Source organism: Sclerotinia sclerotiorum, genomic scaffold, assembly GCF_000146945.2.
Source record: "Sclerotinia sclerotiorum 1980 UF-70 scaffold_11 genomic scaffold, whole genome shotgun sequence".
Lineage (NCBI taxonomy): Eukaryota > Fungi > Ascomycota > Leotiomycetes > Helotiales > Sclerotiniaceae > Sclerotinia > Sclerotinia sclerotiorum.
The window spans coordinates 1239662-1253297 of record NW_001820825.1 but is presented as its reverse complement, the minus strand read 5'-3'; the positions used below and the strand labels follow the sequence as shown (position 1 = coordinate 1253297).

At 41.0% G+C, this 13636-nt stretch overlaps 4 protein-coding genes across 4 annotated transcripts; 1 reads left to right on the top strand and 3 right to left on the bottom strand.

The window, feature by feature from the left end:
* Positions 1-1592: 1592 nt before the first annotated feature.
* SS1G_08592 (predicted protein) lies at positions 1593-3353 on the bottom strand (the record flags this gene model as incomplete). Its single annotated transcript, XM_001590802.1, has 4 exons — positions 1593-1762; positions 2433-2513; positions 3077-3269; positions 3303-3353. The coding sequence occupies 4 exons, from the start codon at positions 3351-3353 to the stop codon at positions 1593-1595; spliced, it is 495 nt and encodes a 164-aa protein (XP_001590852.1).
* An 828-nt stretch (positions 3354-4181) lies between these two features.
* SS1G_08591 (predicted protein) lies at positions 4182-4805 on the top strand (the record flags this gene model as incomplete). Its single annotated transcript, XM_001590801.1, has 2 exons — positions 4182-4269; positions 4597-4805. 2 exons carry the CDS (start codon positions 4182-4184, stop codon positions 4803-4805), a joined length of 297 nt encoding a protein of 98 aa, XP_001590851.1.
* Positions 4806-7925: 3120 nt separating this feature from the next.
* SS1G_08590 (predicted protein) lies at positions 7926-8126 on the bottom strand (the record flags this gene model as incomplete). Its single annotated transcript, XM_001590800.1, has 1 exon — positions 7926-8126. One exon carries the CDS (start codon positions 8124-8126, stop codon positions 7926-7928), a length of 201 nt encoding a protein of 66 aa, XP_001590850.1.
* A 1405-nt stretch (positions 8127-9531) lies between these two features.
* Positions 9532-9966, bottom strand: SS1G_08589 (hypothetical protein; the record flags this gene model as incomplete). The annotated part of the gene is made up of 4 exons (XM_001590799.1): positions 9532-9619; positions 9691-9744; positions 9793-9908; positions 9961-9966. The coding sequence occupies 4 exons, from the start codon at positions 9964-9966 to the stop codon at positions 9532-9534; spliced, it is 264 nt and encodes an 87-aa protein (XP_001590849.1).
* Between the last annotated feature and the right edge of the window lie 3670 nt (positions 9967-13636).

Here is a 13636-nt window from a genome sequence, read left to right as displayed (position 1 = left end):
TATTCAATTTTATTTGGGTATTCTTTGGTGAAAATAAAATAAATGAAAATGAAATAAAATATACCTAAACTTAACCTTAATAAGGACAATCAAATCAATCAATCAAACACATACATACATACATACATACATACATACAAGCGAAATAAACTGCCAAAAACCGGTATAATTATACAAATACAGTATAGTAGTACAGTACGAGTAGTAGTACACAATCTCTGCTCTGTGGACGGGCGGGCATAAAATACCTCGGTAACTTTCTCCTTGGTATGGTATGGTATGGTATGGTATTTATCGCTAACATACGGGGTATGCTAATAACCAATACTCCGTACCTAGTTCCTAGGTCCTAGGTTCTAGCTACGGAGCATAGATATATAATAATCATTTAGGTTTCGGTAAAAGATTAGTTTGTCGTTTGGATTTTGGACTTTGGACTTTGTGGTGTGTATATTGTATATTCATTGTATATACCTAGGTACAGACAGTATAGTATTTTCAACGTTCAAGGATGGCTACTGGCTATAGCTACCTAGGTAGATAGATAAAGCTTGAGCACGTCCCTACCCTCTCTGATACATAATTTCCCGACTTATTATTCTTATTAGCTTTTTTTTAGTGTATTTTCCTGTCGAAATGTTTGGTTGTGTGTGTGTGTATGTTTGGATGGATGTAGGAAGGTGTGTGTACTGTTCTGAAAGGTGTGTTACACATACACACCTGATAGGATGGGTAATGGATGATGGATGGTGGATGAATGTAGACGTCTTTTTATTTTACTAGGTAAGGTTCAATAGGTAGGTAGATACCTTGATATATCTAGGTAGGTACATGTTTGTTATTGTTTGATGCATGTCCAATACTACATCTAGGGGAAGTTTTGGTAGCAGGTAGGTAGGTTACTTCATTCATTCTTGATTATGACGCTGGTTGATACTACTTCGTATGTTATATTATGACCGCTGGTACAAGTTACTAACTATATTATCAAAATAAGCATTTATCGATACCTAGCTACAGAGTATTTCCGAGCAAAATATTCCGTGAAGTAAGTATTCTATTCATTCTATTCCTCGCATAATTAATCATAACCGAAATCGGCCACCCTGGGCCTATATGAGCATCGTAATATAACCGCTGCCCCTCTTATCTCATCCCTTCGGAACCTGGAAATATGGGAAAAGGATTAAATTTACTGCATCAGATCGACCGACAGACCCACGAGATACACTACTTACTGTACAGTGATTGATTCATTACATAGGTACGATAGGTATCGTGCCAATGCGAATATATACCTACCTACCTAATGAGGATGAGATGGTTTGTACTGCTACCTACCTATGGTATTCGCTAGATCTCATCCAATTTCTAGACATGGACTACTCTCGAATTCTAGCAAGAAACCCCCATCCTCCTGAATTCCTTTTCCCCCACCCCACTCCAAAGACCAAGGAAGGAAAGAATAGGATCTTTTTTATTTTTTAATTCCCTACACGATTGAACCGCATTTCATGAAAATAACAACGGTCCGAGGGTTACACATACATACAGTACAGTCAAAGCACAGAAATGATATGTGCTACATCCGTTTAATAGGCGCGACATTGATATGGAGATGCTATTCCTTTCTTGCTCTTTCCTCCGATCCCAACCCTTCCAATTTTGGTATTGCTATCGAGCTTCCTGCAGTAGCATCTCCGCTTCTTTCTTTCGGATGATGATGGCTTCGGAGTTTTCTTAGATCTTAGCCGCCTTATATCTATTCTATATGGAGCTTACTTATTGCTGTGATGGTGGATTACTGTATTCATCGTATCGAACTGAGAGACAGGTTGGTTGTTTGCAAAGAATTATTGCCAACGTCATCAAACACCATTGCCTGACGTGGACAGTAAGCTCACCCAGCCCCTTAGTAGTTTGTGATACGAAGTTCAAAACGGGTAGAATGATATTGAAAATGAAAAAGATCTTTAAACATGGTCTACTTGCATTGTTACCCCAGCAAAAGAGAACTGATTCAATGGCCCAAGAAATCATTGGCTGAAGTGCCTGTAAATGCGGGGAGCATCGGGTTTCTCTTAAGCAATGCGAGGTGCGAAACGAGCATAACGCATCCATCAAAGTGCGGCACCAGAAAGACAGGACATAATATAGATCTCATCACAAGCGGTTCAGCGGAGAATTAATTCTCTTCACACTCGAGCCTCTCCCTGGTCACCTCCAATCATATTACTTCTTTCACTACTAGAGGTTTCCAAGTGTACCAAAATGCGGCACGCATCATTGGCACTTTGATGAGTATTCTCGTCTTACCCAATTGATTGATTGAACCAAAGCCATAAGAAAATAATAGGTACATGAGACCTATCCATTGCGGCGTCAATATTCCGTCAGGAAAGGACCTTTCAGCAGCACCCAACTAAGCTTACCATCAAATCCGACGCTCTGGTTCAGGCATCGATAACTTTTAAATTGGTCAAGATCTGCATGGTAGGGAATAACGGAATAACCTATAGTCAATGGTGGTACATAGCGAGACTCTTATGTAGCAGTTAACGATCAGGGAAAAGCATCATGGTGGATGTTGCCGGTACACAAGTACTTCAATTCCGAGGGCTGATTGACGAGGAGATCAATGCGGGTTTTATATCCGCATTGGACTAGACAAACCAACAACGTCAATTTTTATCGATGAAAAAGGATGAGGGACGGATAACTATGGATCAATGCTATTAACTATACCTATTTTGTTATTCCATTACTCACTTTTTACTACGGTTCTAGAGTCTAGACATGACGGGAAGATAATACTATAAACTAGACCGCTTGGCAGACCTACTTCCCTCTAGTGCCATCTGTGCGTTTCAATGTCAATGTTTGCACCTAGGTATCTAGCTAAACTTCATTCAAGGATTTATGGATATCTTCAACGTTTTACACAAGAATAAAATACCAAGGAATGCTTCACCGATCATTATAGGAAAGAGAAGTCAATACATCTGAAGGCTGGACTATTGTGCGCCATCATCCAGTCACATCGTCCTTTTCGGGTTGAAAAAATCAGAAAACGAACCGGAATTGCCGACGACCATTGGAGCTATACGATCGGTCAAAGTCGTAGAGAACATGTTACGGGTATGGTGGGTTAAAAGGCTACCGAAGCTGGTTGAATTCTGTGTGGAGGATTTCATCTTCAGCCTGATCATAAGGCTTGCATAATGCTTGGAGCACATGAACCGCTGTGAACGTGTGGGGGTTGAGGCTGACTGTTATGGATATCAGCTGCATGTTAACCACACATCTCTCGAAATATCCTTTGCAACTTTATCTCTAGATTTGGCCACGAGCATGCTGGAGGTCTATTAGTTACCCTTTCTGTATATATGTTCCTCGTCACACGACTTATAACTTCATCACTATACATAATAGTTCATAAGAATGGCATATAGGAATGGAATGGCTTATGAATGAGCCGACCGTCTTATACATAATACATGATAAACGCAAAGGAAAAAGATCCATTTATGGAAGTGCGGTCATGGAAGTGCGGTTTATCATGGGTATCTTATTGTTACCTATTGGCATCTAGTGAATGCTAATCAATTCCACGCACTTGACAACATCCGAGTGCTAAAAAGTAAAGATGTGGTCATTGCTGAGCCACACTATGTCTACCTTTGGACGAATAGTACAGATATTTCGAACGGCTTTCGGGTTGACCCCCATGGATTCCCCGCTTTAATGGGCAAGGGACCGATGCTGTGCATTCTTTTGAACTACCTAGTAGTTATATCATAGCGGTGGCTAATACACTACGTCAAAATCGATAGGCTGATGACTGATTAGTTGTTAACGAGAGTATGATATGAACAGGGTGGACGGACGTTGATAGTGTCGCAGAACTTTCAATACCAAGAGAGAGAGAGAGATATCAATCATGCCACTTTATCATTTCTAATAACATCAGATGAGTTCCCGATGAAGTAATAACCTAACCTAAGTAAGCGCACCGACTTTTTTTCATTCTATATACCATGTCCTGCCAAAACACGGGCATGGAATATATATCGCATCATCTAAAAGAATTCAAAAATAAATCTCTCGACTCGTATGAATGAGACAAACAATAGATTGACATTTGGGACTAGCAGCAAGTTAAGCCCTAATATCCGAGCGACATGGAGCGACGAACGGATCGTTCTGATCTTCACGACAACCTTATTAGTGCCGAAGAACTTCACGGGAAAACCCCACGATTAGCACTCTGTCAGTGCTCCATAGTTTTTCTTTTTTTTAAAAAAAATGAAATCTTCCGGTAGATCACCCGTAAGAGGATCTCCATATCCTAATTTCATGTCACTTTCGGAACTATCAATACAGGCTATTGAGACGTCTTAATTTTCCGTCTGTGGAACATCCCGTCTATCATCTGGAAATACTCCATCTTAGTCAAGATTTTCTTGTCCCAAGAAGAAGAAGATGATGATGATGAAGATATGACGTTCGCTGTCGCATGTGATACTACCTACCGTTATAGCCTGTCACTATATACTCTATATCCACGTATGTATAGTGAATAACCCGGAAAATTAGATCATGGCTCCAGCGTAGCACAAATAGCCAGTGAGCGAGCCACCCGTTGTAGTCCTACTGGGACGTACAACTCAACCTCATGTCTTCTGCAAGCAAGCAAAGCGCAAAAGCGCAGTGCAGTCGCAAAATTCACTGCAACCGCCATGCTCGCATATTTGACATACTCTATCGGATCACTTCGCGACCGAGATGAACTGCTAGCTGGATGATAGCCTGGGCAGATCTACAGTGCTTTTGAAAAAATATCTAACTGAAACCACTAGCTCGGATCTTTGTCGATCTGCCTCAATCTATATCCACTTGAAGCTGTAGATGGATGGAGCTTTCTAGTCTCGGTTTCGAGAATACCCGCCTTATATAAAAGGTCCATATATAGATGAGCTGATACTGACGAGAAAAGACCCATCTAGCCCTGTTCAATGCCCTCCCTTCCCTTAGAATACAGGGCTCAAAAAGAGCCCAAAGTCACAATCCCGACGATCGAATCTTGTCAGACGTCAGTGATGATTTCTGATCGCATATACTACACGTGACGGTAGTCTAGCACGTTGTTCCACCCCCCTTTCGTCTTGTCAAAGTAAGACACACATATTCTCCTTCCGTTTTTTTTTTACCTCCGGTGACGATCATTTGTTCCTCGCATACTCGTGAGCTCAAGTTTCACCGTTCCACCCGATTGTGCGTTTTTTTTTTCGTGGGAGGGGTTGTCTCAAAAATTCCATCTTTTCCGATGTCTCAGTCTCTGGATCTCGCCATTCCGAGACATGTAAACTAGTTTATTTTAGGTTATATCTCTTCTGTATTTGATTGCTCGCTTTACATTCAATTCGTGACGACCATGGATCAAGGAACTTTCAAGTGAATGTACATCTTTCGGGCCACAATCGTCTCTTGTTCGGAAAATCTGCCCCGATATGGATATATGTACAACCTTTTGTATAACACCAGATGTGTAATAACGTGGAAAATGTTTTTCACGTGGTAAGACGAGTTAAGAGGTACAGATGGTAGATGATCTTCGGAATCTATACGAGTATTGGAACGCCACATAGCAGTGAACGTTTGTTCGTATCGGACCTTTCGCCGTCAAATAGGGATAATCTGATGAGATTGCGCCACATACTTCATGCACTCACTTATATTGGATGAGCGATCGTAACTTCTGCATACTTTGCGAGGCATAGGTTGATATGTAGAATACTCAAAAAACATTCCAGTGATGGGAGAAAAACTTCCCGATTTTTTTTTGATTTTTTTTTTTTTTAAAAAAAAGGAAAAATACCCATCTCACCAAATTCCTACGCGATAATCTCAGCATTACGAGTACCTCAATTACAACACACCATACACCATATCCCAAAATTGAAAATATTCACCCTTTTTCACAACTTCACTTCACTTCACTTCCCAAGCATTCCCACGCAAACAAACAAACAAACCCCTAACCTTCCTCCCACTAAAGTACCTAGTACCTCAGTTCAGTACCTCAAAAGAAGTACCACTCCCTCCAACCCCTCAGCCTCAACCAAAACTAAAACTAAAACCAAAACCTGCACGCACCCGATATCTCCCACTGCAAGCACCCCGCTCCCGTCCGATCACTCCATCACTTACAAAGGAATAGAAATAGAAACACAGAAATTAGGAACATGCCGAAGGACCCTGTCGAGTTTGCTTTGGTTTGTGTTGCTTGGCTTGCTTGCTTGCTTGCTGGTTGTAATTATTGTAATTATTGTATTGTATTGTGTAATTTTGTTTACTTTCCTTATGCGTGGGAAGGAGCCTGGTTAGGGAAGAGGAAGGGAGGGAATGCATGAAATGTTGAAATGTTTCTTCGCTCGTGATATGTATGTATGAAAATTGTGCTATGTAGGACGTAAGATTTAGAATGTGGGATGCAGGATGTGGGATGTGGGATGCAAGAAAGAGCGCTAGGCTGGCTCACCGAGTGGTGGGTTTTTGGTGTATCGATGATTTATTGTAATGTAAGTCTTGGTATTTGAGTGTGTGTGGGCTTGTTGGTGTTTGTTTGTATTTGTATGAATATGATGAGTGTGAATGAGAATATTGTGATGATTAAATCTAGTTCTACTTTCAAGCCACTCTTTTCTTGAGTTACTTTTTTATATTGAAAATTAATATTTTTACTTGTTGATGACTTTATAATAAAATAATATAATCTGGTGAAATTTGAATTATATATTTATTATATAATTATAATTTGTTTTTTTTTTGAAAATTTTTGATTTTTAATAATTTGATTAATTGAGATATTAATAATTAAATATTTAATATTTAATTTTTATAAAATTTATATAGAATTTATATAGAATTTATATAATTTAAAATTTTGATAAATATTTCAATAAATTCTTTGATAAAAATAATTAGAAATGTGTTAAAAGGAATGACCTCACACAGGGAATAGTGGGAAGCTGATAGGGCAGAACTGAGGTAATATTGATCTAGTAGGTTAATCTCTCTTCTAAGTTCTACGGAAGTGCGAAGCTCTCTTACAGAGAGCTTCTCAATCTAGTCCTAATAGGACTAGTGTCCTGTGCACGTGCTACGCAGGACCCATTCACTTTAACAAAATGAAATAATTTCATTAATTCATTATATTTTAAAGATTTGATACAGATTTATAATTTATATTTGATAATTTCTACTGAAAAGTTATTTAAAATTCAAATAATCCTTTAGAAATTTATATATAAATTATAAATAGATTGAAAATTGAAAAAAAATAACTTTTAATACTTTATTAAAGAAATCAATGAAAATTTTTAAAATATTTCAACTGATTTAATTAGTTCATTATTAAATTATTAACAAGGGAGATTAGCGGTTTTTGGTATAAAAGAGTGGTCCGAATTAGGGGTGGTCTGAAAATGAAGTACTAGATCTAGATACTAGATACTATTATTAAACACTAGACACATTAATAGATACAAATTACAATCACAATGATCTCCATCAAGTTTCAACTGTCCAATGCCCATACAAGCATCAAAGTAAAACCGCACGTGAGTTTCACAAGAACTGAGGGATCGGTCTATCCATCTATGATCAGTTCTATAAAACTTAGGACTCACAACTAATTCTCATTCATACCCCAACAACCAAATAGCTAGGCACCTAGTAATTGTATACCCATAACAAACCTCTAACCCACCGATCTCGGAGTCAGTCCTACACCCGACACCGATCTCCTGGCTCTGCTCACCTAACGCTGACGCTAACCTCTCACATCCATTCCTTCCTCGTGTACATATACATACTATACATATACATATACACATACAAGCCGTGCACCGCCCACCCAATCCTCACACTCCTCCCACTCCTAACACAAACTCCACCCACCCATGAACCACCAACCATCCAGCAATAGCACAGCTCCACAGCATAAATTCCGGCTTCTTGCATACTGCACCGTACACTGCATACTGCATATCGCACTGCATATCGCATTGCGTACATATGCACAAGACACCATATCCTCCCTTCCCATTATTCCCACCATCCATTCGCATTCCCCCATCGTACAATACCATACCGTGTATCACCGCACTTACGTACGTATGTTTCTCCGTACTATCGTATTATCATATATATAGAGAGGTGAGGTACGTACCATGATAGAGTGGAGTATAGTATTGTATAGAATAGTATAGAATAGCAAACCGAAAGTTAGTATAGCATAGCATAGCTTAGCCATCTAGAATTAACTACACCCCTTCTCTTTCCCATATCTGTAGCTTTTGTAAGATCTTAGTTCCATTTTGCGTCTTCCGTGTTGTTGGCGCATACATATCTTTCCTGGGAGGGAATAATCACTGCTAACATGCTAACATATCGACATACTAACACATTAACACACCAAACCAACCTCCCATCACCTCCTTTCATCTTTCTCATCTTTCTCAGCCTCCTCATCCTAACCATATACCAACTGTCAATACCTACCTACCCACCAACCCACAACCCACAACCCACAACCCACAACCCACAACCCACAACCCACGACCCACAACCCACAACCCACAACAACCAAAACAACATCACAAAAAAACCACACTGCGCACTACACTGCACAGCGCATTAGTAATCTTAAGCTTACAATGAATATCAAAAACCAAGAAAAAAAAACCCAAAATATATATAAAAATCCATGAAAATCCATAAGAAACAATAGTAAGTCTTACTTAATTTGATATCCATATTGCCTAACCAACCAGCCAATCTATCACATACCTAGGTATCTCAAGATCAAAAGGGCATTTCTTCGACTAAAACCACAAACCACAATCTTCTCAAAACCCACACTCATCTACACCATAACATAACCATAGAACACTAGAACCATAGAATCCATAGCAATAAACGAGATAAGATATCTAATATCTAATCTCCAATCTCCATCAATAATCCTCATCAAATAAATCCTAAACTACCTAAGAATAATCCGAAATCCACTACCGAGTACAGACAATTAATTCTCTAGGGAGATGGAAAATTCACTAGCCTGATCGTAAATTTAGAGTCAATTTCCGGAAGGCAAGTATTACCGATTATAATAATCACATAAAGTCCTACAAATTCTTTATTTAATTCCACCATTTGATTTTTGAACTTGGTAAATAGCAGCGAGTGCCTGTGTAGATATGATCATCTCCGTATCCCTCGGGATTATACAATAACGCCCATCCAACAAGTAGCTCAGTACCCCAAACGCGCGCTAAAAAAAAGAAAGTAAACATACACCAGGCAATATTTGCTCATTATATTTTATGCTTTCGCTCGAAACGCCAACTGTGATCGTATCATCTAAAAGAAGCGAGGAAATATGCAATTTATTAGCGGATAATTTCCGTGAAGATTACACAACCATGGTGTTGCCGGGAGATCTCGGATCTGATATGATTATCAAAATCACAAACGACTCTCAATACCCGCAAAATTCTCCTCGCCCGGCCAATGTGCTTCAGGCCAGACGTATCGCATCGCTTCCCAGATGTGTCTAGTGGCATGTCAGTTTCCACAATGAAAGCTAGTAAATGAATGGAATGAGGGAAATGTCAAAACTCATACCTGACATGAATGATCTCTAGACCATCCTTAACTTCTTGGGGAACATCCTTGATACTGGATATTGTTAGTGTGCTGACTATTTTTGGGAGGGGAAGAACTTGCTCTTTCCTATTGTTTGCGGGTAACAATACAGTCTTAACACCGGCACGAAGAGCTCCAATAAGCTTCTCTTTGATACCACCCACGGCGGTAACACGTCCACGTAAGGAGATCTCACCCTATAGGATGTTAGTGACCATGAACATACGAGCATTGCATAGTGAGACTTACCGTCATTGCCATAGTTGGGGGCACAGGCTTGCCGGAAAACAATGAAATAAGTGCAATAGTGTGTGCCATACCAGCAGATGGGCCATCCTGGTTGATCCATTAGTGAATTATAACACAACATCATGGGAAAACAAACCTTTGGGATAGCCCCTGAAGGGCAGTGCACATGAATACTTCTATTCTTCATGATGTTCTCCGATGGGTCATGCGTCAAACCCAGCTCGTACGCATGAGCTTTCACCCAGGTTAGTGCTACCTCCACACTCTCTTTTAGTACATCGCCCAATTTCCCTGTTAGCTGCACGCTGCCGCTTCCTGGCATATCGGCCACTTCTATGAAAAGTATACTGCCGTTCCCGCCAGAACTATAGGCCACGAGACCTGTGACAATTCCAGGACGGCTAGCATTGTAGTTAGTATTTACATCCTTACAGAGGCTTAAGCTAGGAAGTCTCATTTCTGAAGATTAATGATAGTGAATGGGGGGCGGACCTTGTCTTTTCGGCAATTTCTTCGTCAAATTTTTCGATGCCTAGAATTTCCTCGATGTCTTCCACGGACAGCTGTGGTTTGTACTTCTCTGTAAGACTTATCAGTATTCGCTGGCTAACTATCATGCGGAAGGAGCCTCTACCCGTATGCCCCGAATCCTTTGCTTCCGCATATTCTACCGCCTTGGCACGACATACGGATCCAATCTCTCGCTCGAGGTTACGGACACTAAGTTTAGATTGTCAGTGACGTTACTATAATGGTGCTTGACAGTGGCAAGCTTAAACTTGTAGCGTATAGAATGCTTCGGTCTTTAGGGGAGAGGAAATTATGCCATCAATGCTTACCCTGATTCGCGAGTGTACGATTCGATGATCTTAGACACAACATCTTGGTTGAACTCGACCTGTCCTTCTCCGAGCCCATCTACACAGCGTCAGTGGCCGTATACAATATTCTCAGCTGATTGTGAAGACTTACTTGTGCGGAGCTGTTTTGGGATTAGATGCTGCAAGGCGATATGTCTCTTCTCAAGTGTCGTGTATCCTGACAAGCTAATTGTCTCCATACGATCAAGTAGTGGTGGAGGGATGGTATCCAAACTATTCGCTGTGGCAATGAAGAGAACCTTACTAAGATCGATAGGTATATTGACATAGTGATCTGTGAATGTGTGGTTTTGTTCGGGATCTAGAACTTCAAGCATGGCAGCCGAGGGGTCACCATGGAAATTGGACGTGCTAAAGGAGGTGTCAGCTACAGAAGCTCCCAGAGACGGCCGACGTTACTTACCCAACCTTGTCGATTTCATCAAGCAGGAAGACAGGATTTGCCACCCCAACCTTTTTCAGGCCATTCACTATCAACCCGGGCATTGCTGCCACGTATGTTCTGCGGTGACCTCGTATTTCCGCCTCATCTCTAACGCCGCCGAGAGAGATTCGGTGGAACTTTCGACCCAAGGCAGTAGCAATTGACTTTGCTAAACTAGTTTTGCCTACTCCTGGAGGGCCAACAAGGAGTAGAATCGGCGATTTGTCGAACATCTTCTTGTTCTTGAGGATTTCAACCTTTTCTGTTGCATTTTCTTCCTCTGCTTTGGCGAGCTGTGAATTAATCTCGTTATTAGTACTTTGCTTGAGTTTCAGAACCGCCAAATACTCAAGTAGCCTCTTCTTGACATTTTCCAACCCATAATGATCATCATTGAGTTGTTTGCGAGCCCTCGATAATGTATCTACGCCAAGTTGATCTTCGGTCATTTCAGACCACGGTATCTCAATCAAGTTCTCCAAATAACTCCGGCAGACTTGGTATTCAGCCTGAGCTGGTGCCATTTTCTTCAATCTTTTCAGTTCTCGATCTGCAACTTTGGCTGCCTCGGGTGTCATCTTTGCATTATCAATCTTCTTCTTAAGCTCCTCAATCTCATCAGGTTCTTGTTCATCATCCTGAGATCCCCCATTACCTGCCATGCTGGGCGGCAATGGCACACCAGACATCCCTATTCTTCGCACACGATGTCCATTCACTTTGTTGAATTGCTCAATATCTATATTTGCGGGGATGTTGGAAGTGGTGACGGTTGTGATTCTCACATTATTGTTGATACTGGCCACTTGACGTTGAAGTAAAACAATTGCTTTTTCGAGGCGATCTTTAGTTGAGAGTGCAGCTAAAACAAGTAGCTTTTCCTCCAACGATGCCTCAACCACATTCGTCATGAAATCTGCCAGAGTTCCTGCATCTGATATATCCTTCTTTGCTATAAATAGTTCGAGACGGCGAGCAAGTACTGGAGAAAGCCCACCAGACGTTCGAGGTAGGAGGGATGAAAGTCGCAAGAGGGTCAAAAGTTCTCGTGATAGTTGTTTGAGATGTGCGAAAAGTTCCTGGATGGCGTCATCCTCAGTAGATACATCTGCAAAGTTAGTACATGCTATGTTTAGACAAGAAAACATCTCCTCACCTTCATCATATAGATATGTAACTTCTCCCTCAAGATATGGTCTCTCTTGTGTTATCCTGTCCACTTTGATCCTGGCCACACCCTCAACCAACAGGGCGAATTCCCCTGAGCGGCCGGTTGTGCCCTCCACCCCAGATATTTTGGCAGCCACCCCATATCCAAACAGATCATCCTTTGTAGCGCCAGATGGTTTGATATCTAATCGTTCTTTGGGTCGTGGGGCTTTCTCGTCTCCAGTGATCATCTTCTGTCCATCTTGAGTGAGGAATGGCGAGTTCAAAGGAACGCAAGCGATATTGACACTGTCTATGGGCTGACTCGGTGTGGTTGAAGCGGCTCTGCTGTAAACACCTGACAGTAAGGCTGGGATATCTGTTCGCTGACCAGATACGGGTATGCGAAGGACTATCCCAGGAAGTAGGACGGTACCTTTTGCCAAGGGGATGATGGGTAAATTTGCGGTCTTTACAGGACCCATATTGCTGTTTGTGCGCGTTGATGATACAAAATGATTAATAGGTGTTTTCCGACTGTCGAAATTGATGAATTTGAGTTTATGTGTACAGATAAATCGTTGCCAATTGATGTTATTAGTTGAGAATATTAAGGTTGTGGCAAGAATGCCTCTTCAAAACCGAAGCGTCACGATTGATGGGGATGGAATGATAAGGAACCGAGGTTCATCATGGCAAAAATTGGCGGCACTTGCTTTCGTTTCTTTCCCCACCAATGACAACACAATATGTCTTAGAAAACACATAAATTTCTACGGAGTACGGCCAGCCTTCACCGATTTTAGGTATCTCCTGATTCACTTCGGATTACTTGACTGAATGAATAATCTCCAACGGTTCAAGCTTTTTGGAGTGGTAGTTGTGTTTGTATGCACCTGCGCCGTTGCACCTTTATACGTAACTGTATTAGTCCGTCCCCATTCATCGGGAAGCTTCCGAATGTATATATTCATACATCCACCATCTTTCACATGCAAGAATCCAATGCTTTTCTGATACTCTTCTTACCTTACAGCAAGCTTACGTTGTCTTGCTTGAAAATAGCGACTCCCGGAAGTCAATCAGGAGCCATCTTACAAATGTGACATGGAATTGGTATCTGGTCATAATGCTATCCAATGCTTTTTTGGTCAAGCTAATCTGTCGCAGTGAATTGCAAAGCCCACAAAATCTTGGGTATATCATGATATGCGTTTCTTAA